This window comes from Odocoileus virginianus, chromosome 2, assembly GCF_023699985.2.
Source record: "Odocoileus virginianus isolate 20LAN1187 ecotype Illinois chromosome 2, Ovbor_1.2, whole genome shotgun sequence".
NCBI lineage: Eukaryota > Metazoa > Chordata > Mammalia > Artiodactyla > Cervidae > Odocoileus > Odocoileus virginianus.
The window spans coordinates 70,860,084-70,885,946 of NC_069675.1; the positions used below are offsets into that span (position 1 = coordinate 70,860,084).

General features: G+C 37.6%; 1 protein-coding gene across 13 annotated transcripts in view; it reads right to left on the minus strand.

Annotated features, from left to right (window-relative positions):
- Positions 1-363: 363 nt before the first annotated feature.
- Positions 364-25,863, minus strand: part of NCOA1 (nuclear receptor coactivator 1) — a 208,772-nt gene continuing 183,272 nt past the window's right edge. For 10 of the 13 annotated variants that reach the window (XM_070450884.1, XM_070450905.1, XM_020870502.2 and 7 more), the window contains 4 exons: positions 16,810-16,984; positions 11,185-11,368; positions 6,534-6,623; positions 364-2,736 (listed from right to left, as the gene is read on the minus strand). In XM_070450884.1, coding sequence (XP_070306985.1) covers positions 2,566-2,736; positions 6,534-6,623; positions 11,185-11,368; positions 16,810-16,984 — 620 coding nt within the window. In that variant the 3' untranslated portion in view covers positions 364-2,565. Of the gene's footprint in view, positions 2,737-2,821; positions 2,879-6,533; positions 6,624-11,184; positions 11,369-16,809; positions 16,985-25,863 lie in introns of all 13 variants that reach the window. The other 3 variants (XM_070450927.1, XM_070450921.1, XM_070450916.1) reach the window with 3 other exon arrangements.

Consider the following 25,863-nt stretch of genomic DNA (forward strand, 5'->3'; position numbering starts at 1 on the left):
GTAAACACCAATGACTGTGAGAAGATTATCTCGTGGCCAAGCAGTGCTGCCTGGACCTGATTTCCTGGGTCAAGAAACAGCAGGACCACAGCATTTAATCATCAGACAAGTGGCCAGAGTTAGAACTTCCTCACAGCCTCCTATCACTGAGACCTTCTCAAATTTCACTGGGCTGGTTCGTATTAGGGTGACTCTGAGGAGCTTTGGCTTCAGGGATCCTTTGTTATTATCCTTTAATTATCATTAGTCATTTGGGTTTTGACAATTTCTGCACGATGTAGGCTTCTTTTCCTCCCTGTAAAAGAAGAGGCAACTCATTGATTCAGTACCTGGAAAAGTGAATTTCCTGTGGAATGACAGGAATTACATAGAAGCAAGCAATTTTATTTTCCTCAAATGTAGCAATAATTTTAATCTGTACATACATAAAACAAACAGTGCAATTATAAAACCTTGAAGGTGACATGCATATTTAAGGTGCAGTTGGGATGGGGGAGGATGTTAGCATCTCCAATTTTCCTTACCGTTTTTTTTTTTTTTTTTAAGTTCCTTATGCAAAAAGCACTGAGTCAGGAAACTTCATCTGGAATGCTGAAGTTAAAGGTGAACTTCCTGAAGTTTGCACGTCTAAGTATCACAAACAAAACAGAAATGACCTCCTAGAACAGTTTGAGAGGGAATAGAGTAATATGGCTGGGCTTTCAAGCTGGGAATGAATGAAATCAGGGATGCATTTTTCTGAAAAACTAAAAGAATGTTTGTAACTGAGTGTCCTGTTTCTGTTTCACAGTTGCTACCCACTTGAGCCCTTCCATCAATCTTTTTATTCGGTATAGGTTCTAAATAGATGCTGTTCAATGTTACTTGTAACTAAGGGTGATGAGATGCAGAAAAGAGGACCTGGGAAAATGGCTTCTTCCTTGATGTCTGAGTCCGTGCTCCTCTTCCATTGTTAGTTCTTATGGCCTTTTCTCTGCCATGGAAGCAGAGGTAGCTGGTGCACAATGTCAGATGTTGTCATCGTTCACAGGCCCGGGGCGGGCAGTAAAGGCGAGGGATGGGGGGGGTCTACCTTTGCTTCTTCCACAATCCCTTTCTCAGGCTTTCCTGGCCTTTCAGTTGGAACTTCGAGAACTAGAAAGTCAGTTCACTGGGTCCTTGACTCTGAGGCCAGGATGAGACAAGACATGGTAGAGTGACAAGACACAAAGGGAAGATGTGGTACCAATTAGCCTCGGAGCAGGATAGAGAGATTTATATTTGCACTGATGAGAATTCAAATTCCCAAAGTCAATCTAAAAAAAAAAAATGAAGATTTTTCCTTTGAGTATTACTTTTTTCTCTGTACAGGTGGTCTGTGCACTTTAGGTGAGAATTCCTTGCACCACTCTCAAGTCAGCTGATGCCAAGGACACGCCGGGGCAGGAGGCGCTAGGCTCGTCTGGAACAGCTCTTTCTGGCAGTGACATTTTGATTTGAAACCCAAAGTAAATCCATACGTGGTGTCATGGTTATTAAAATAATGAAATATTACTAGCCAAAGGTAACTGCAATTCAATCAATGTTATATTTCCACACACAGAAGTTTAGAAAAATCAAGAGTATGATAATAAAAACCATAAAATTAAACAGAAGAAAATCAATTTCTATAAGAAATCAAATATATTTACAGTGAGATTTAAAGGGAAAAATAAGCTACTTGAATCATAAATTTAATTTTATTTTAAATAACTTTAGCTAACCTCAGCTGTTAATACAATAAAAGCAGAAAGAATAGGCTGCCTTTTTTTCTTCCAGATCAGAGAATTGTATCTACAATAACTGACATAACTCACTTCTTGTCCTTCACCCATCTCATCAAAAAATTATTGCATTTCCCCCCAAAATTGTATTTTTTTTTTTTTTTGGGATTCCTCTGTGAATACACTCATTTCGTCCTCATTCCTGGAGGCATCTTGGTTTAAATCCATCTTTAAAAAAGGGAGAAGGGGTACATATGTGGAGGCAAAATATTCTCTCGAAGCCAACAGATACAGAGTTGCTAGAAGAAGCTGATTGTACACACAAGCTGCCTGGTTGGGAAGGGTAGGGCTGTTGATTCAGAGACGTGTGACAGCCTTTGGTGGACGGACACAGGCCAAGCCCCACCGGGCCCTTCTTCCCTGGCAGGGTCGGGACTGAGCCAGCTGAAGTGGAGCTGCATCTTCCCCTTAGAACTCGTCCTTCTGGTTCTCCTCCAAAAGTCTTCATCCAGATAAGAAGCCAATGACTGATTACAAAAATAAGAATAATTAAATTTGGCTCAAGAGAGAGATTGTCCAACTGTTCTGCCTTGTTATTTTATCAATATCCAAGGCCTTTACAAAAAAGAAACAAAAACATCTCTCAATCTCCCAACAAAAGTGAACTTTTTTTCTTTTTTTTTCTGTTTTTTTTTTTTGCTCCAAATGCTAGGACCTGAAGAATGGCTGCAGATTGAGATATCAAAAATCTCAGAAAAATATATAATATATTTGTATATCTCTGTAGGTCTATTATTTAAATTTCACATTCCTTTAAAAGTGGTTATTCAGTCAGTAGCTGCTGAAGGAGGCTCTTCTGCTGGGCCTGGGGGGTCTGTGGTCCTGCCGTGGGTTTTTGAGTTCCCAGTGGACCAGGCTGGTTCAGGTAAGGGTCCCCGCCTACCAGATTCACTGTACACTGGACGTCAGCAAACACCTGAACCTGTTGCACCTGCTGGAACACAAATAAAAGATGTGTTTAGACAGAAGGGTCTGCCCCCCCGGCTTATGAGTGGGTACTACTTGAAGTGGAAACTCACTAGAGCATTCCTCTAGTCTGTAGTCACCACAGAGAAGAACTCTTCTGTCTTCTTGTCCTACAAAAAGAAAATCGCTGCACTCATTTTGCTCAGGGTTCTGGAAAGTTCACACTTTAAAAATAAAATCAAAATTGGAATGGTCAAGCCTCCTACAGGGTTGCCATCAATACTGAAAATGAGCATCATTGCTAATATTGTTAAGATTGGGAAAAGCCCAGTTTCAGTCTGGGTATCCAGTGGTGGGTTTAAAAAATAGGTATATTATTTGGAAAACTGGTTATAAAAGTATTCTATGGATGACTTTAGGAGGGTAAAAAAAATCTTTATGATGTTAGAAAAATAAAGGCTTTAACTCAGTATTAGCAAAATAAAAACCACCACAACTCAGTAACAGGACATGAGTATTACTAAAATTAATGTCCAGATGATTTGTGTAGTATCTAATATACTATTACATAGCTCCTTTACATATTACCTTTAGAATTACAGCAAAATATTAGTAGAACAATTTTATACTTATTTTTTCCTGATAGATAGTCCATCCAAACGCATGAGCTGAAAATAACACTAAACTACTAGCTGAGAACAGTGTGAATTTTCCCTTTAACTATCAGGTTGGCCAAAAAGTTCATTCCGGTTTTTCCGTAAGAGCTTAATACTTTCAGTAATAATGCATGTATTCCTTTAAAAAGTCTAAGGTTACATAGTTTTAACATTTTCTATCAGAAAAACAAAGCCAGAGTTAGTCTTTACCAACCAGCCTTATTATTAGAAAGTCGTTTGTAGAACTGATGAGGCCAGTATCACACTTGTGAATGTTCTAGACCAACAGTGGGGATGCCTTCTAAGGCATCCAATGCATCTATCTGTCTCCGCAGTTGGCAAACTTGTGCGTATTTAATAGGCTCAGGAAGTACTTTAGATTAGCGATAGATTTTTTGGGGGGTCTTTCATCACTAACTTCATGCCAATCATACTTAGCATTTTTGAAAACTTTTCTATCCTAATTGAATAAAAGCTGCTTTCTATCAACCTTAACAGGCCAACTGTCAAATCTCCTGACTATCCAATGTCTTCATCAGCCTAATGCCTGCTGTTTTCTCCTCTCGATTCACTTGAGTCACTTTCACCTCTACTCCACTCTCCCGGATAACGCTGATGGTTCCTGAGCCGAGTGTCTTTAGTATCTGATGAATTAAATCTCGTCGTTTCTCTCCTCATCCTCCTCTTTCCCCCAGTTTCCCAAACTTCGCTTCTTGTTCCCACAGGTTCCCATTTGGCTCTTCTTTTTCGGGGCTCTCCCTTGCGTACCTAACATACACCAGCTCTCTGTCTGAGTCTATTCTGTGGCTGCCTCTGTGCCCTCCACCCACCTTTGTTCTCTGTAGAACTTCTCATTCCTACTCTTTTCGCTCTAGAGCTCCAACCTTGGCCTTCATCTCTCTCTGTGTTAACAATCTCCCTGTGTTCCTGTTCTCTCCTTTTCCCCATCCCAGCTCTCCAAATGCAGAGAGCCTTGAATCCTCCCCTAGTCCTTCTCTCCTTTCTCCTTTTGTGTACAACTACCTTTATACTTCTACCTAACTCACTCCCCAGCTTTCGTCTGGCAAGTACAAAAACATTAGGGCAAAGAGATTTCACGATGAGCCACTATAGAAAGATGATTTTGCTACTGAGACTCAACATAAACAAACTACAGTGCGTTTAGGCAATGGCTGATTTAAAAATTTAACACAGAATTTTGTTCATATGTTTCAACATATTTAATACATAAGGTATTTGTGCCTCTAAACTCAAAAAAATTACTGATAAGGTCATGATAAAGCAAAGGTGAGAAAATTCTGCTCCTTTAAAAAGAATGCTATATTAAAAAAAGATCACCTATTTACAACTTTTAAAAATTGAAAAGATTAAACCAAACTCCCAAAAGTACATATTTCAGCCTCTTTGAATTACTACTTAATCATGGTGCCTCAGACCAGATCTCAAAGGACTTCTGATACTGCTATACCTTCACAGACAGGCAAGGCAATACGAAAACAAAACTCATGATTTGCCAGGTGAGAGCGATAATGTGAGAGCTGAGTCCCAACCTCTTAAGATCTTCTGATGCAGTTTCTACTTCAATTCAAATACTGTCCCAGGACTTAGGAACTTTGAAACTCAGTTGTTTTGTCTTAAGTAATTTGTTGAGTTACTCCAGTATATGTCTCTATAAGTATGAGACTTTTAAAAAACTTCTAGTGAATGAAGACCTCAATTCCCTCAGCACAAAAGCCTCTCTTCACACAGCACACAGGACTCAGATCCTATTTCCTGAGGCTCCAACTATGAACACAGTTCCCTAACTGGTTTTCCTCTTTCAGAGCTGGTTGCCCAGTGCTCTTCCTCTCCCCTTCTCCCCCTTAAGATGAAGTCTAAACTAGGTCTTCCATCACTGTTCCCCTTCAGGAATGAAGCTCCATTCGCAGGGCTGAATTTGAATCCCTTAGAGTTTAGCATTCAAGGTCCTTTGGAAATTTGCCCCAACCTACTTTCCCACTTTCAGTTCCTATGAATTCTTATTACAAACCCTTTCTTCTCAGTGGATGTGGGTTCCCAGGACTATGCTGATATCACTGTTTCCCTCTCTCTGTGCCCTCTAACTTCCAATCCCCTGGACTTTCACACTCAAGCTTTCCTTCCCCAGCCTCCAAAACCCACAATACCTTTCTATTCACTAGCCCTGCTAACTGTCCTTCAAGGCCCAGTTCAGTCCCATCTCCTATATAAATGCTCTTCTGACCATCTCCACAATGTCTCCTTTCTTTGAATGCTTATGGGTTTTGTTACTTGCAATCAATTTGCGTTCGCCTTCTTTGGTTATGTAATAATTCATGTGCATATGTCTGTATGTTTTATCAGGCCCTAAGTGGTATGGCAGAAAGAGCATGAACTTTGGTGTTAGAAAGATCTGGGTTTGAACCTCAGCTCTGCCACTTTCTTTTCTGTAAATTACACAGTCAAATCTCCTCAGATTCTGTTTCTTCATCTGTGCGAGAAAAACGGGAAACTGACTCCTTCATAGGGTTATAGTGATGCTTACATGAGATGAAGCACACAGTGCCTAACACAATGCCTGGCAAATCATAAGCTTTCTTTCCTCACGTCTTACCACAGTTCACCTAAAGAGCAAACATGTCTCATGTTTCTTTGTTTGTGTTTCCTCTACCTTCGCATAAGGGCTATATACTTTTTTAAAATCTTAATTTATGTTAATATAGGAAAGTGGCCACCCCTGTTATTTGTATTGTTCTGAAATAAACTTCTAAAAGGAGGCAGAGTACACAATATGCATTCCGTTTTGTCTGAATTTATTGAGCTCTTTTGAGGTATTTTGATTACACACAAGTTTTAGCACTGTGTTTACTTACAAATAGCAATTAGTGGTCACCATTTGTGATCCCTTATCCTGACATTTAATGTTGATTAAACATTCTGAAAGCTTAACTCATTTAACCCTCTCATAATCCTATGAGCAGGTTAGTTCTGCTGGTTACACAGCAACTCAGGAAAGTTCCCTAACCTGCCCAGGATGACATGACTAAGAGCAGAGCCAGGACTCACACCCAGCTCTGACTCTCAAGGTCATGCTCTCAACCATGATGCTATACAGTTTCCTGTGTATCTAGATAAAATTTGACAGCTGTGGGCTTAGAATTGTCTTACTGACCTGGGTTCCATCTGCTTCTGTTTTGAGAAGGTCAGTGGATGAGAGCTGGTTGCAGTAGAGGCCCGTGTGTCTCAGTGCTGGATCATTTATCTATTAAAGGAAGCACAAGACCAAATTACAATCTAGTTGTTTAAGTTGAAGACCAAATTCCTCAATGAGGAACAATCTCACTGACAGAAAAGTAATGGGAAGAGAGCAGGAATAACAAGCTTTGCAATTTACTGTGCAGTCAGAAGTCAGGACAGTGGTTCCCTTCGTAGGAGTAGAGAGAGATGTAAGGGAGTGTGTAAGGGGAGAACCTCTGGGGTGCTGCTGGTAATGTTCTGCTTCTTGATGTAGGTGACAGTTATAAAGGTGTGTTCAGTGTATGAAAATTCATCTAGTTGTATACTCTTCTTTATATTCTTATATATGATAACTTTAATAAAAATTTAATTCAACACTCACAAAAGTTAATTAGCAAAACACTTCCATTGCCAGGCAAGATTCAGTAGCAGGGATCAGATTTATCCTCTGCCTGAATCAACTAAAAAACTGGAAAAAAATGTATGAAATGAACACATTCAAGACCTTGGACAAAGGCAATGAAGGAAAGTTGCTCCTAAGAACTGGGAAACAATTGAGGTGAGTCCTACCACGACCCTTGCCTACTGCCTAAAGAGAATCTGAGGACAGTATGAGGACAAGGAACCAGACAATGCCTGGCAATCTCACTGAGATGAGAAGATATAGCTAGAAATCATAGGGCAGAATATCAGATGAGAGAGAACTACACAGAGAGAAACCCCAAAGATCTGCAGAGAGTCCCCTCAAGTCTGCAGCTTAGTACTGATCAGTTGATTAATGGATCCATTAATGATTAATGGATCTTAGGGAACTACCCAAAGCAGAGGAAAGATTCACCTGAAAAGATATACATGGAATAATTCTCAAAGATCATACAGAGTTGGGAATAGGTCCAGATCCCACCAGTTAAGAGTGAAAAACATGATAATTCAGGTAGTATCACATAGTGATAGGGTAAAATTAGCCCTATACTAAATATTGTTCTAGTTCTACTAAACAAAAAAGCAAGACCTGAAAAAATTCAAACTGTTTATTTCCAGGTAATTTAACCATTTCCCAAAACAAATCTCAACATTTATAGGAACATAAACAAGATAAAATTCACATGTCTGGCATCCAATAAAAAATTACCAGGTGTGCAAAGTAGCGAGACTCTGACATAATCATGTCAATGTTTTCTTAGGTCAGTCTTCCAAGGTAATAGGAACAAAAGCAAAAATAAACAAACAGGAGTTAATCAAATTATAAGCTTTTGTACAGTAAAGGAAACTATAAACAAAATTAAAAGACAATCTATGGACTGGAAGAAAAATGTCTGCAAATGATGTAATTGATAAAGGCTTAATTTCCAGAATATACAAACAGCTTATACAAGTCAATAACAAAAAACCAAACAACCAAATCGAAAAATGGGCAGAAGACCTAAACAGACATTTCTCCAAAGAAGACATACAGATGGCCAACAGCTACATGAAAAGATGTTCATCAATACTGATGATTAGAAAAATGCAAATCAAAACTACAATGCGGGGACTTCCCTGGCAGTCCAGTGGTTAAGATTCTGTTCTTCCACTGCAGAGGGCACAAGTTTGATCCCTGATCAGGGAACTAAGATTCTACATGTCACATACCACAGCCACCCCCCCCCCCCCCGCAAAAAAACAACAACAACAAAACAACTACAATGAAGTACCACATCACACTAGTCTGAATGGCCATCATTAAGAAGTCTACAAATAATAAATGCTGAAGAGGGTGTGCACAGGAAAGAGAACCCTCTTGCACTGTTGGTGGGAACATAAATTGGTAGAAAATAGATTTGTGGTTGCTAAGGGGGTGAGGAAGTAGGGGAGAGAAGGACTGGGAGTTTGGGATTAGCAGATGCAAATTATTATACATAGGATGGATAAACAACAAGGTCTTACTGTAGAGCACAAGAAATTATATTAAACAAACTGTGATAAACCATAATGGAAAAAAAAAGTAGCAAGAAAATGATCCACAATTTAGCGAGAAAAAAAAAATCAGTCAGCTGAAACCAACTCCCAAATAATGCAGATGCTAGAAGTGACAAGCAAGACTATTAACAGTTATAATAGCCATATTCTACATATTAAAGAAAACAGCAGAAAGACTGAACATGTTAGAGATATAGAAGATATGAAAGGGGTTCAAAGTGAACTTCCAGAAATGAAAATAGCAATGTCTGAGATAAAAAATACACTAGATACAACTGACAGATCAGGTACTGCAAAAGAAAAAATATAGTTAATCTGACATTACAGCAATACAAATTATCCAAAATGAAACACATAGGAAAAAAAAAGACTGGTCTCATACTCCCTTAAAATCTCCAAAGCCAGAGAATCAGTGAGCTGTGGGGTAACTTCAGATAGCCTACAATATGTGTAATTAAAGTTTCTGAAGGAGAGGAGGGGGGTGGTGACAGAAAAAAAAAGCTGAAGAAATAATGGCCAATAGTTTTTCAGATTTAATGAAAATTATATACCTGTGAATCAAGAAGATTACTGAACCCCAACCCAAGCATAGAACTATGAATAAAATCACACTAAGGCATATCATAATCCAATTATCTAAAACCAGTGATGAAGAGAGTAACTCTTAGAAGCACCTAGAAAGGGAAAAACATCAATCATGTCCAAAGGAACAAAGATAAAAGTGACAGCAGATACCTCATCAGAAATGAAGGAGAGCAATGTATTTAAAGTATTGAAAACTACCAACCTAGAATTCAGGGAAAAGAATTTTCAAAGATGAAGGTGAAACAACATCTTTTCAGACACATGAAAGCTGAAAGAATTCTCCACCAGCAGACCTGTACTATAAAAAATGTTAAATGAAGATCTTCTGGTAGAAGGAAAACGATACCAGGTGGAAATTTGGATCTACAGCAAGAAATGAAGAACACTGGAAATAACTACATGAGGACATATAAAAATTACCTACTTAAACCTTAAAAAATATAACTGTTTAAAAGTTTTTAAGTAAAAAAGTACTAACAACATATTGTGGGGTATATAACATATATATGGTAATGTTCTGACATGACAGACATGATATGTATGACGACAATAGCATAGGAAGGGAGAAATGGAAATAAACTGTTGTGAGATTTTTGTATTTATATGAGGTGATATAATTGCATTTGAAGGCAGATGATGACAAAGATGTATACTATAAACTCTAAAGCAACTACTAAAACAACAGGAATTATTTATAGCTAATAAAGCAACAAAGGAGTTACACTAAAAAAGGCAAGATGGGAGAAAGAAAACAAATAAGATGAGAGATTTAGAACTTCAATATCAACACCAATAATCACATTAAATATAAATGGTCTAGCTACTCCAGTTAAAAGGCAGAGACTGTCAAACTGAATAAAAAAGCAAGACCCAATTATATAAGAAATACATTTTATTTTATTTTATTTTTTACCAGGGTAGTCTAAGAAATACATTTTAAATGTAATATTCTTTTCCATAATTCATTATATTTTTTATTACTTTGTCTTAATATACAAGAGACAATGAATAATTCTAAAAACCAAACTACAACAACATAATAACAAGGACAAGAAACAATACCATTTAATTTTACATTCTGTTATAACATCATCACTAGGTTGTTGGTTTTTTTTTTTCACTGCTAACTTCTCTGGACAATGGGAATTTTTTTTTTTTTAATTCAAATCAAAAAGGAATTCTAAGGAAAAGGTAATTAGTGTTTACATACTTTTATGACTTGCTATAAATTATGCTATATGATCACAGCATAGTCACCATAATCTACTTTGTGGTTGCTGATAGAATAGTAATTACAGAGAGTTACCCAAAGATCTTCTTAAATATAACTTTGAATTTAGTCATTCACTCCTTAAAAATCTTTAGGAGGCTCCAAGATTAACTGGACGTTTAGATGGCCTGCAACATCTCCTAAAATGTTTACTACATAAATCTGCTCTAAATATAATATAAACATCCCCTTAACATTCATTAGATTTTTCATCTTGAATATTCTTTTCTATTTCTCCCTTTAGGCAAATTTTCCATGAAGACTTTCCTAACCAGACCCTTTTTCTTTTAAACCCTCTGTGGCTAATTGTATATAGCCCTAATCTGACAGAAATATATCTCCTACAAAACTGTTTTATCCTATTACTCAACTAACCTTTTGTTCAGGTTGTACTTCCCAACTTGTTAATACTGTCTTCCCACAGAGCTAACTTTGTATATAGTAAGTACAGAGTTTGTTGAATTGAAAGGCAAAAATGAAGAAAATATGTTCAGAATAGAAAGGATAAGTTCTGATCAATGTATTATACATGTATTATTTTCTAATAAATCTAAAACAATAAAATCTCATGAGACTTGAATTTTACATGATCTGTCAAAATTATCTTAATAAACAGTAATTATCAAAAGATAGGGAAAGAAAAATAAGTTTGGTTACTTTGGGCAAGTATGAACATACCTGATTTTCTCTGGAATTAATGAACTGCAGGGTGGTGTGATACAGAGCTGGGTGTGTGTACACGGGTAGCAAATGTGCCAGTTGTGCCACTTACCTGCTCAGGGCACACAGTGTTCATTCCTGGCATCTGCAAAGAGCTCATCTGCATCTGGCCCATCATTGGGTTCATGTTCTGAACATTTGTGTTTCCACCTGCCATGGACACGGTGATGCTCATATTGTTGTACACTCCTGGCTGTGCAGGCGTGGGCTGGTTCTGTATAGCTTGACTGAATACACTGTTAACTCAAAAAGAATCTCAATTACATCCACTGATCATGAAGATGGGGATATGACTGGACTCCTTATCTAAATTATCAGATATAGGATTCCAAAGAAAATATTTTACATTCTTAACTTATATGTAAGACTTTATATTATTACAATATATAAAAACTAAGAACCATTCAGATGCACTCTGAACTCTACCCAAGGGGTTTAAGAACTAAAAAGACCTCATTTTGTTACAATTATCTGGCCCAGTATCAGAGCTGTTAAGCTTCAATTATCCAAAAAACCAAGAAAGTTTTCCACTTAAGTAAATCTTGCAGATAATTGAAGTTTACCAATTTAATTATCAAAATCATTCTAAAATTTATTACATTTTATCTTCTTAAGCAGAGAACATCCTTTTTCAGCAAAGTTCCTTGCATATGTGTCAATCTTCAATAACTATTCACTGAATAAATTTAACAAAGGAATGAATGATCCAAAGGTAGCATTCTTATACTGTGATTGGGTATATATCCTTAGACTTAAAACTTGAGGGGAGTAATGGTATTTTGTTTCATTTATTCCTTTTCTATAGTTAACAAGTGACACACAGCAGCAGGCACTCAGTAAATATCTCATGAATGAATAATTGGGGACATGGGTTATTAGTGCTGTCAACTGATACAAGTTCAGATTGCTTTTACTGGTAGATTTTAACTGTGTTTATGGGGCTTCCCAGGTGACGCCAGTGGCAAAGGGCCTGTCAATGCAGGAGACAGAGAGACACGGGTTTGATCCCTGGGTCAGGAAGAGTCCCTGGAGAAGGCCACGGCAACCTATTCCGGTATTCTTGCCTGAGAATCCCACAGACAGAGGAGCCTGGCAGGCTACAGTCCATAGGGTTGCAAAGAGTCAGATGTGACTGAAGTGACTTGACACACACGCATTACATCTATACCAATGTTTTTTGAAGTGTAGTCCAGAGATCATCTGCAAGAGAATTCCCCGGTCTTCATTGAAAATTGAGACTCTCAGGCCTTACCCCATCCTAGTGAATCATATTTTCTGGGGGTAGGTATGGAAAAGCATTTCTAACAACTTAAATGCACATTAAAATTCAAAAGCCTTTATTCAGTGTCCTACTGCTTACTGTCACTTCTCAAGGTTTCAGCTTCTGGCCTCTTTCAATATGCTATAAACTAAGAGGAAATCAGAAGTGTATAACCAGATATTTTTATTTGGAAAACAAAATGCTTTTGAAGACTTCAGTGCTCTTCTCAGGTCTGAAGACAGCTTCATGTCTTTCTAGGAAACAAGATACAAGGGCAATAATTATGGTTTTCAGAGTGCCTGTTTTACAGACTTCCTTCTTTACCACCAAGGTCTGGACTGTTGTTACACCAAGGATCTCAATGTTAAACTAGTTTCTGTTAGAAGGCAGAAGAGTATGGAATAAACTCCAAGTAAGTAGAATTTGAAACTTTATATCTGAATGATATAGTGATACAGATAAACACATCTAAAGGAAAATAATATGAATTTGCATTTTTATGTGTGTCTTTGCTAAGTTCTACAAAACACCAAATGTTTTATGATTATCTATCAATTTTTAAACAATAAGCTGCTTGTAAAATTCCACCTATTTTAATGTTAATTCTAAAGAATTTGATTTCAAAAATTATTGATTCCATCAATGGCTTTTCTATTCCTTGCTAGCTCTTTGGAGGAAAGCAGGATGTACTGACATTTATAGCTTCCGGTAAATTAAGGTAATCATACTGAAATTCACAGGCTGAGAAACAGCCTATTCATCATGTCTGAAGGAAAGAAGTGAATTTTCCCTAAGTAATTATAAAACACAAATGCTCAAAGAAAATTATATGCCTAGGAAATGGTCAATAATGCATCTGTGGACCATTAGTGTCTACAGTGTGTATGCTTGTCAGACAGTGTCCCCACAACTAAAGGTGAGAAAAAAAAACCTATTAGTCTACTGCCCATTTTCTAATGAGAACATTTCTGCCTTAGACAGTGCTCATTTGTCAACTGATACATAAATCACCACTGTGGAGGCGCAGAGCTATGTAAGTTAATGCATGCAGAAGTTTCAAGGACTGCAATGATGTCATACTTAGTGAAAAAGGTTTAGGATTTAATTTCTTTTCAAATTTCTATTTGGGACTATATATTAGCTTAAGTTCTTTCAAACCAAGCCTGCCAATAGTTCCATTTTGGGTTCTTCCCTCATAGAAAGAAGATCAAGCCCTTTCGCAGCATTAATCACTGTTCCACGGCCTGGAATGGATTGTGGGGTTCACTGGCATCTTAGGCCCAATTCATGGAGGACCCCTTCCCCTCACCTAATCCCTGACTGGCCTCATGGCAGTTACCACAGTTTCCTTAAGCTAGCACCAGGTATTTGGGAGCTCCTAAATCGTGAGGGGCCGGCGGGGGGGGGGGGGGGGGGGGGGGGGGGGGGGGTGGGGTGGGCGGAGAGATGACAAAGTCAGCCTAAAGTAAGTGCCATAGATACTACAGGTGTTAACAAACAGGGAGGAGTGTTCCCGGTCAAATAAGTCTGAGAAACAAAGGGTTAAACCACAGGACTTTGCCTTTAAAATGCTAATAAGGCCTGAGACTCTGCTTTGTGACTAGAGTTACAGGGAAACACTGCCCTAGTGCCTGGACAAATAGGTCTGTTTAACCCTTTGTTTTTCTTGCCACCAAAGAGATAAAAAGACTCATGTTAGTTATACTGTCTCCAAACTGTATCACATCATTCTGCTTAGTGAGTTTTTGTTTCATGTTTTATTTCTCTCTGACCTACTCCCGTCACTACACTCTAGGTAAACTGACAACAAGGGCTGTTTTCCCCAGTTTCTTGTGGTATCTTCCACTATGCAAAAGAGACAGTGAGTGATCACAAACTATATGCTGCCTGTGTTGACTAATAAGCTTTTATATATGAACTAAATAAGTAAGTATGAATGTTTGAAAAGCTAGTGATAACTATTTTCTTTCTCAAATGATTTGAGAAAGTCAAAGTTCACAGAAACAGCCAAAGTACAACAAAAACTCAAGTCTGTATCTCAAGTCTGTATTTGAATGTGAACCCAAAATATGATTGAGGAACAGGGAATCTCTGCACTCATTTCTTCAATGGATGTGTATTAAGTGCTCATGTGTCTTAAAGGATGGGCATACAGAAGTAAACAGAAACAAAGTCTTTGCTCTTCTGAGGTTTATAGTTCAGCTGGAGGAGACATACCATAAAGAGACTAATACACAATATGTCAGATGTTAAGCATAATAAAGAGATATAAAGAAGGAAATGGAGGAACCAAAGAGTGGGAAATGGCGTTTAGAAATGATGGTAAGGGAAGTCTAAAATGGTGACATTCAGTATCTATGTCTAATAAGGTAAGACTTGAAGTATGAGAGAGAAAACCATGTGGCTACTGAGAGAAGAAGATTCCAGCAGAGGGATTTAAAAATGCAAAGGCCTGAGTATGCAATGTACTTGGCGTATCTGAGGAACAGAAGAATAAATAGAAGCCACTACGGCAGAGTAAGTGATGAGAATACAGATGAGGCCAGAGAGGTACCCAGGAGCAACATTATGCAGGGTGTCACAGGCCCTGTGTTGTATTTTGAATAAGCTGGCAGGTTTTGAGTAAAGGACTGTTATCTTGCCTCATGTTTTAAAAGCATCACAATGTGCAGACGAAACTGTAGTGGAGCAAGGGTGGAAGCAGGAAGACAGGAGGTCACTGCAGTGGTCCAGAAAAAGGATGATGCTGGCTTGCACTAAAGTGTACAAATGGGACAGGTAAAGAGTGAGAGCTACTAAAAAGCTGATGTGATTTGCTGATGGATGTGGGATGTGAGAGAAAGTTTGAGACTTGTAAGTGGAGCTGTCCATTAGGCTGCTGTATATATGGTATGCTGTTTAGGACAGAAATCTGGGCTAGAGTCCTAAATCTGGGAATCATAAACATAGAGATAGGTATGCATTATCAGTAAGATTGGAAGATATAATCAAGGGAGGAAGTAGATATGAGGAAGAGGTCCTAGAATGAGTTCTGAGGCCCTAAAACGGAGGTCCGAGAGATGAGGAAGAGCCAGCAGAAGAGACTGAGAGTTAGGAGGAGAGTCACCTTTCTCAAGAGACAGCTGTTCCACAAACCAAATGAAGAAAGAGCTTCAAGAAAAAGTAAGTGTGTGAATATGTCAAGTGCTATCAATGCTCACTGCATTTGGCACTGTAAAGGACAGTAAGGACTTTGATAAGAATACTTTGGGTGGAATGATTGGGATGAAAGCCTGACAGATTCAATAAGGAATGGAAAGAGAGGAAGGAATTTAACTGCGAAGGTGAGCAGATTTGTCACCATTACTGCGTTTTTTTTCCCTCAAGGAACATTTAAACAATCAGGCGTAGGTATGGAGCAAGCGTTTAGTTAGATTCCGTTAGGGAACATTTTGCTAGGCATAACTGCAACGGAGGGAGAGCTGGGCAAGAGGGCTGAGAATGCCTGTTAGGGAGTAATTATAATGATGGGCCATGGAACCTAAAGTGAGTTCAAGAAGCTGGGATTAGAACACCCTAGGAGACTAAGTTCTTGCACATCACACAGACAGTTCTATTTCTACCTAGCTGACACCAGTCCTCACGGAGAGCTACACAGTTCTCTAACAGGAAGTTTCCTCCCTCACCTTTTAATGAACTTTGAGAGAATATGGTCTTAAGTTTTCAACATTAATTACCTTACTTATTATGTTGTCAGATCAAACGGCTTCCCTGTCATTTAGAACCAAGACACACCCAAATTAAAACCCTTATAAAACTCAAGTGATGTGTGAAAAGTTTAGCAGCCACAATTTGGGAGGAAAATGACTTTAGTAAGATAATTCTAAGTAAAATGGGTAAAATGAGGACACTGAAAATCTAGAGACTCAAAAAGCCAGATAAGGCAGAATGACCTTAGAAGACTTAAAACCTTTGCTGTTGCTATGAAATCCTTCAAACATACCAAGAGTGAAACTCACGTGCCCACTATTCAGCTCTAGTGAACTCTAACATTTTGCCATTCTCGCTTTAGATTTTTAAGAGTTTTTACAAAGACTGATTTTTTAAAAAGTACTCATTCCTACCTCTGTCCCAGGGAAGCTCTGTTTCTCATAGGAGTTGAGTGCATTCTTTAGATGCACTGGGAAGTGGGACTAAAAGGTCTGGGGCCACTACAGTAGTTTCCTGTACTAAAAACATACGTATTTGCTTAAAATTTACTTTAAACTTAAAGGACTTAAAAGATGCTATTTTTCAACATAAAATTCAGTTCTTTGAATCTGCAAATGGATAGAAACTTATTAGCTTATTATATCTTCTATTTGGACTTTGAAGGCCTATCTGTTCTTACGTGCTGTGGAGTATCGGGATGCTCATATACAAAAGCTGCCCCCTTACTTGTTGTTTCCCATTGCTCCTTGCTGCCAGGCCTTCATGTCTGGTGACTGGTAGCCAGAAGTGGGCGGAGTCTGCTGGAGCAGAGAGCTCTGAGGAGGAGGGATTGGCATCGGCACCATGGAGCTCCCAGGGCTTAGAGATGGAGCAAAGTTGGCCTCACCTTGGGGAACCATTCCTACAAATTGACACAAATTAATTTATGTGAATACACTATACATTTATCAACACCATAAAAAACAATCCAGAAGGATCTGTCATAACATAGGTAGAAACAGCCTATTCAACAGAGTTAAGGGAAAGATTTTAGTCTCTCAAGAAAAGAACAAAACAGGAAATTTTAGTATAAACAGATAAATAAACACGTAAAAGAGATTTGGAAGAACATTTCCATTCACTAAGATATTGATCTGGGTACCATGATTACATATGATTTTCTTTTCTGTTCTTTTCTGACTACATGAATTTTTTAAGTATCAGAAACAAATCTGAGCACACATAAAAGATTTCTTTTGTAATAAAAAGTAAGTAGAAAGGCTACTGCAGATGTTCACTAAATTTTGATTAACATCTCATGACACACGTAAGTCAAATCATTACGCCGTACACCTTAAACTCACACAGTGTTCTGTATCACTTATATCTCGAACTGGAAGAAAAAAATGACTAAGTCCTGGGGATGTAATGTATAGCATAGTGACTATAGTTAACAATACTGTAATGTATATCTGAAAGTAGCTAGGAGAGTGGATCTTGGAAGTTTTCATCATGAGAAAAAAATTTGTAACTATGTACAGTAATGGATGTTAACTGGACTTATTGTAGTGATCATTTTGCAACACACATAAATATCAAATCATCATGTTGTACATCTGAAACTAATACAATGCTATGTCAATTATATATCAATAAAAAATATTTTAAAAGCTTAAAAAATAAGTTGAAGAGGAAAAAGGTAAGAAAAACCCATGTGTGAAATGAAAAGTGAGAAAGTTTTGTTATTTCCTTCTCCTCAGGTGTCTTTATGGGCTCTTCTTCCCTTCCCTCTTTTTGTTTTTCCCCAAGCTTTACTGAGATGTAATCTATTTAGCGGGCTTTCCTGGTAGCTCAGCTGGTAAAGAATCTGCCTGCAAGGCAGGAGACCCCGGTTTGATTCCTGGGTTGGGATGATCCCGTGGAGAAGGGACAGGCTGCCCACTCCAGCCTTCTTGGGCCTCCCTGGTGGCTCAGTTGGTAAAGAATCCACCTGCAATGTGGGAGACCTGCTGGGTTTGAGCCCTGGGTTGGGAAGATCCCCTGGAGGAGAGCATGGAAACCCATTCTAGTATTCTTGCTTAGAGAATCCCCATGGACAGAGGAGCCTGGCAGGTTACAGTCCATGGGGTTGCAAAGAGTTGGACATGACTGAGTGACTAAGCACACACATACACAATCTATATAGCATCAAATTCACCTACTGAATTGCATAAGTCAATGAGTTTTAGTAAAATTATAGAGTTGTCCAACCATCACCACCATCCAGCTTAGACATTTTTATCACAGCTTAAGTTTCCCTGTGCTTGTTTATGGTGAATGCCCATACCCACCTCTAGCCTCAGGAACTATTGATCTGCTTTCTGTCCCTACAGATTTGCCTTTCACTGGAAACCATTCATATATCTGAAGTCTTTTATACCTAGCATCTTTCACTCAATATTAATGTTTCTGAGGTTCAACCATTCTGTGGCATCAATCAGTAGTTTGTTCCTTTTTATTCAGGATAGTGTTTATTAGCAGCCATTGATATAACTGTTGAAAATCAACTGACCATTAAAGTAAAGGTTTATAACTGGACTTTTTATTGTTATAGTAATCTATATGTTTCTTGTTGTTCAGTCACTAAGTTGTGTACAGCTCTTTGTGACCCCATGGACTGCAGCACACCAGGCTTCCCTATCCTTCACTAACTCCTGAAGTGTGCTCAAATTCATGTCCATTGAGTCAGTGATGTGATCTAACCATCTCATCCTCTGCAGCCCTCCTCTTCTTTTGATCTGTATGACTGTACTCATTCTAATACTACACGGTCTTGATTGTTGTATCTTTATAATAACTTTTGAAACTGGTAGTCATCCAACTTTGTTCTGAATTTGCAAAACTGTCTTGGCTACTCTAGGTCCTTTACATTTCCACATAAATTTTAGCAGAAGCTTGTCAGTTTCTCAAAAAAGCATGTTGATATTCAGATAAAGACAGTGTAATTATAAGATCAATATAGAGCAAATTACTATCTTTTCAATTTTTTTTCCTCTCTGATTTCACTATGTATAGTTTTCCATTGTTATATCTTCAAGTTCACTAACTTTTTCTTTTATAATGTCTAATCTGCTGCTTATCCTGTCCAGTATATTTTTCATCTCACACACTGTAGTTTTTATCTCCAGAAGTTTGATTTTGGTTTTATTTATATGTTTCATACCTTTAGTTAACACGTTTAAGACTTCCTCTAGATTCACAAACATACAGAATGTATAATTTATAACTTTTAACTCTGTCACCTGTGTAATTTCTGGGTTGGTTTTGATGACTGATTTTTCTTCTTGTTATTGGTTTTATTTTCCTGTATCTTTGCACGCCTGATAATTTAAAAAAAAAATCAGCTTCCAGGGTTTGTGAATTTTACCTTGTTAGGTGCTAGATTTAAAAAAATCCTTTAAACTTAAATTTTTGAACTTTTTCTGGGCCATGGGTAGGTTACATGGTAACAGTTTTAATTCTTTTGGGTACTGGGCCTAAAGCGATAAGAGCAAAGTTTAGTCTGGTGCTTATTTTGCCCTGCTACTGAGGTACAAACATTTCTGAATATTTTACTTGACAGTCATGAATTTTGAGGTTTTCTATTCTGGTTGATGGAAAGAGGAACTGGCCCTGTGTGGACTCTGAAGATGTTCCTTCAGTTCTTTTTGGGTGGTTTTCCCTGGCCTTGACTTGTGTACACACACATCAGCACTGATGAGCTCTCAGCTTAAGACCTGAGCAGGACCTTCCGTACATCCCCACGGTTCGCTCTCTTTGTGGCTCTCTTCTCTGGGTACTGTTTTACTCCAGCTGCCTCAGCTTTCCCAGACTCCAAATGCCACTACCTCAACTATGGGAAACCACTGGTTTCTGTTGGATCTCCCCTTCCTACAGCAGAGCCTGGACAATTTCTACAACTATTGTTCAGTTTTTGGTTTGTTTCAGAGAGAAGAGTAAATCTCGTCCCTATTACTCCATGACCAAAAGTGGAAGCTGACAACAATTAAAAAAAAAAACGAGCTGCTTCTTATGTTTTCTGTTACATTAGCACTTTGTGCTTTTTTCTTTTTTTCCTGACCAAATATTTCATAGTTAAATACTACTGAGGTAGAGAAAGTTATAAAGGTGCAGGAAAAAAGAATATCATAATGTGATTACCCATAATTTAGTATAATTCAATCAAGTCTTCCTCTATGAAGTCTTGCATAACTTTGCGGACTGCTTCTTTCCCTTATCATTATACCATAAGTATGCTTCTATACCCTTAAATGTCTCCTTGTAAACATAATTATAGGTTCCTGTATAATATTTTGTGTTCTGTCATTATTAATACAAAGACTTCTCTTTTTGTTTGGTTAATCTGGCCAGAGATGTAGTTACTTTATTCACTGTTGCTTTTTATAGGCTACAATTTAAAAAAAGTTTTAAATTTTCTGTGAAAGTTTAGTCAACTTTGGACTTTCTGAATTTTTTCTTTTACTAAATGTTTAGCTACTTATCTTCTTGGTAAAATTTATATAAATAAAGCTACAGATTTTTTCCTTGTTGCTTCTTCTAGATATAATTTATCTCTGGTAAATAATTCTTGATTTAGAATATATAGACAATTATTCTTTTCATTTATGACTCTAGAGGGTGGGTTTTCCACACCCATCATCTTCATTTTTATACTGACCGTCTGATTAATTCTACATTTTAAATTTTAACTATTCTAGTTATGATTCTTAAAAAATATTTATCTGTTCCTGATGCATTTTTAATTTTATTTATGATAAAATAATTTCAGGAAAAATATATATGTGAGGGGAGAGATGCTTAACATATTGTGAATATTATTCTGTGGGATCAAAGATAAACAATAAATAAGACTAAGTACATTAGCAAGGACATTTTTTTTTTTCTGGCCTCATTTCACATTCTAACTGCCCATGTTTTCTTTATCAGATGACCTAGTTTTAGTAGAAAGAACCAGTCCAGTGAATAATAAACTTGGAGGGGTAGAGTTCTGGTCCCAGTTCTGTTACTACATGGGACCATGGATTTCCTGGACCAGACATCTTGTTCCTTCTAGTTTAAAAATTCTATAATTCTATCTTTGATTGTGTTAAGTCTCCCTGCTGGAGTGTAAACAGCACCACAGCCATCTGGCAGCAGCAACTAGAATTAGGATTTATTTTTCCCTTGAAAGACTCACTGAGCATTTGCTTTCCCCACCAGACCACTGTGCTAAGCACCTGAGAAACCAAGATTTCAAAGGTCACACTTAGCTCACTCAAGGAAGTGTGAGCTGTTTAAAAACAAAGGCAGCTGATAAACAAATGGCTATAAGACAGGGTGGTGAAAGCTTATGATTGGGAGTGTCAGGGAGGGTTTCCTAGAGGAGATACCTCTGAGGGGAGGGAGGAACAGGAGTGAGCCAGGTGAGGGAAGGACGTTTTACAGAGAGGATACACAAAAGTCCGGAAGAGAGAGCAAGGTATGTATTTTTTCTTGAAACTTGAGAGGTTTGTTAAGGTGGAACATGGGGATATGGAGGGAAGGGGAAATGGAGCTGATGCATCTAGCTCTGGTCAAGTTTGGGTCCTGGTGGAAAATTCAAGTCTGTCTGTCCAGCAGGCAGCAGTACACATGAGCTGAGTGATTTGGTTTAGAGATACAGTCACTGGCATAAAGAAGTCACTGAAGTCACAGGAGTAGATGAGGTCACTAGGAGTGAGCGCAAGTAGCACGTTTACTATAGTTCACAGAAAAGGGAGCTCTGGATTGGTTCTAAAGAATCCATGAAATAGGTACAAAAGTTTCTTTTTAAATTTCCCTTTTATTTCCTTTGAATATTACCACAGTAGATAATAAATTTTAAATTTCTAATCCTGTTCTTATGTATTCATCCTTATGGCACAATAGTCTAGAAAAATTTTCTGTTTTCAGAAATAAAAGAAAGTATGCTCTGTCATTATTATTACCTGCGTTCCTTCATTTATGCTGGGTCTATATTAAGCTGTGGGATTCCCTTGTGGCTCAAGTTGTAAAGAACATGCCTGTCAATACAGGAGACATGGGTTTGTCCCTGGGTCAGGAAGATTCCCTGGAGAAGGAAACAGCAACCCATTCTTGCCTGGGAAATCCCATGGACAGAGGAGCCTGGCAGGCTACAATTCATGGGGTTGCAAAAGAGTCAGGCATGACTTAGCAACTAAACAACAATAAACATTAAGTTGAAAGATGCCAAGACAAAGGACTAAAGCAAAACTAATTTATTCATCCTTTGGCTTTACTATCATTGATTAACACAGGGGTCTGCAAACTTTTTCTGCAAAGGGCTCAGATAGTAAAGATTTTCAGTTTTGCAGGTCATAACATTTCTGTAAGAACTACTTAACTCTAATGTGTGAAGTCAGCTACAGACAATATGTAACCTAATGAGCATGGCTGTATTCCAATAAAACTTTATTTAGAAAACATGTGGTTTTTGTTTTTGTTTTTGGAGAAGGCTTGATTCGAAAGGGTTAAAATTTCTCCAGAACTTGAACTTGTACCAACATAAAACCTGGTCTTGAAGCTTTCTACCAGCTTGCTAATCAACTTAGAGAAAGTTTATACGTTAGAGCAACAGAAAATATTTAAAATATTGCACCTTTAAATGTTTTTTATGCTCTCCAGAAAAATAAAAAATTTTTCCTTTGTGCTTTTGTTTTTTCCATGGAAGACCTGAAAGCTCTGCCATTTCATTTCAAAATGCAAATGGATCAAACAAACTGTTACTCTCTCCACTGTACCTAGCTTCTGGGGTTTGTTTGTAGTACAAATACTAACTTTATTTTTGTTTTAAATCTTATTTTGTGAAAAGCATTTTTTGTCAATCAAAAGTAGGACTGGAAGAAAAATCCAGGTACCAGATACAGCATTTACAATGGGTAGTAACACAGCTGGTTACACTGCCTGGAGAAGAAGGAAGTTCACCCACTCATTATCTCAATCACTGTGTTCTATATACAATTTGCAAGAGATCAAAGACACAATCCACAACCCTGAGGGAAATTGTGTCAGCTTCAAAGAAAAAAGGGGTTTTGGATCACCACCTTTTCAGGTGGCTTTGTCAAGAAATAGGAGCAGGGGACTTCCCTGGTGGCCCAGCAGCTAAGACTCTGTGCACCCACTTCAGGGGCCCTGGGTTTGATCCCTGGCCAGGGAACTAGATCTTGCATGCTGTAACTAAGACCCAGTGCAGCCAAATAAATATTTTTTTAAAAAAGAAACAGGAGCAGGATAGAAGTCCTCCTTTCTTGGCTTTCCAGAGATGAAGCATTAAAGAGCATAACTGAAAATTTACAGAACTGTTTTAATTAGTTAATTTTTAATTGAAGTATAGTTGTATAATACTACATAAGTTTCAGGTGTACAACACAGGATTCACAATTTTAAAAGGTCATATATTTATAATCATGATAAAATATTGACTAAATTCCCTGTGATGTACAAGATATCCTTGTCTTATTTTATACATAGTAGCTCTTGCCTTGCCCCTAACTTGCCCCTTCCTCCTTCCTTCTCCCCACTGGTAACCACTAATGGTTTCTACATATATATCTGGTTTTGTCATTGTTGTTCTTATTATATTCACTAATTTGTTTTATTTTTTTAGATTCCACATGTAATTGATATATCACACAATATTTGTCTTTCTCTGTATGACTTATTTCACTTAGCAAAATATCCTCCCAAGCCCATCCATGTTGCAAATGGCAAAATTTCATTATATTTTTTATGGCCTAGTAGTATTCCACTGTATACATATACCATGTCCTCTTCATCCATTCATTTGTTGATGGAAATTTAGGTTGTTTCAATATCTTGGCTATTGAAAATAAAGTTGCTATGAACATTGGAGCGCATGTATCTTTTCAAATTAGTGTTTTCTTTTTTTCCAGATAATAGATACCCAGTAGTGGAACTGCTGGGTCACATGGTAGTTTTATTTTTAGTTTTTTGAGAAGTACAGTTAAATACCTTATTTTTTAAAAAGAGTCTACTGGGGAATTTATTAATGTTTAGCTTATCTGTAGTTATTTTTTCCCCAATGAATAAAATAAATCTTTTGATTTAAAGCTCTACAATCAGTATCAAAAATGCTACTAAGAATCTATTTGCTGTTTTGGCTAAGTTGTCATTTTGGAAGAGCAGTGGGGAAATTACATAAGACTTAACTACATAAGACTTCTAATGCTGGAAGAAGTACTTCTGTAGGCTAGAATTAGGTGAAGGAACCGCATCAAATTCTTTGCATAGAGAAATCAAAAGATACAAGGAAAGAAAAAAAAGACACAGGAAAATACAACTCTTCTGAAAGCCACTCCTGTTCAGACAATCTTATAATTAAGATAGGGATTTATAACCCTTTTCTTGCCCACACATATAGTGTAAGTGATATAAACCAGCCAAAGATGACTTCATTGTCTTGAGGACAAAGAAACTGATGTGGCTTAATTTTGATTAAAACGTCTTAGAGAATTCTGATGCTCTTTGACACATGTCTCCCCAGATACTTAATTTAACAGTCAAAAGAATTTCAGCACTTGTTGCCACCAGAATAAAAAGTCTAAATTGATTTGGCTGTCAAAGTTGATAAGCATATTGCCATGTGAAAAAATCTCTATATAGCTTCAACATTTTATTCAAGTCAAATAGCAGACTTCTTACTGAAATTCATTTTGAAGCAGGATGAAAGTTTACTTTTTCTTTCATTTTTAAAATAAACGGATTTATTTCAACTTATTTTTTTTTTTTACAGAAACTTGCCATTAATTTAGCATCAAAGTTTAGTTAAACCTGATAGATTAATCAAATGTGTTTTAATGGCACTACTTATTAGAATCTCCAAGTGATAGAAAAATCAAAAAAGATATCATAACCTAGGACAAAGGAGTGTTTTTGAATTGTGGTGTTGGAGAAGACTCTTGAGAGTCCCCTGGACTGAAAGGAGAGCAAATAAGTCAATCCTAAAGAAAATCAATCCTGAATATTCATTGGAAGGACTGATTCTGAAGCTGAAACTCCAATATTTTGGCCACTGATGCGAAGAGCTGACTCATTTGAAAAGACCCTGATGCTGGGAAAGATTGAAGGCAGGAGGAGAAGGGGATGACAGAGGATGAGATGGTTAGATGGCATCTCCGACTCAATGGACATAAGTTTGAGTAGGCTCTGGGAGATGAAGGATAGGGAGATCTGGCATGCTGCAGTCCATGAGTCACAAAGAGTTGGACACAACTGAGCGACTGAACAACAACAGGACAAAGGAAACAGGAGAGAGAGAGTGCAAATTAAAAAATTTAAAAAAGAACAAAGCTTTTGGAAGCCAAAAAGTTGCCTGATATTTCAGAGGAATAGCTTACAACCTAAGCAGCTTAAAATGGCAACACCAATGAGAGGTCTGAGATAATCTGTGAAGACTGACAATCCCTATGTAAACTATCAAAAACAAAATTCCAAGATAATAAAAATCTGTATGTAAATTTTGAGCCTTATGTATTTATACCCACTGTCTGACATGGACTTTCATTACATTCTTACAGGGATCCATGAAAGAAAGACAGACAGTAAAAATGTGCTTTGCAGACAAAATGTTAAAAATTTTAGTGTCAGACAGTCCTTAGTTATGGAAGAGAGAAGCCTCAAACCACTCAACCACTCGGTAGCAAGAGGTAAGCCTAGAGCTTGGATTTCCTGACCTCTGTGTCAGTGCCTTGTGGGATCTCGGGTCATCCAGGCCACGCCAGTGAA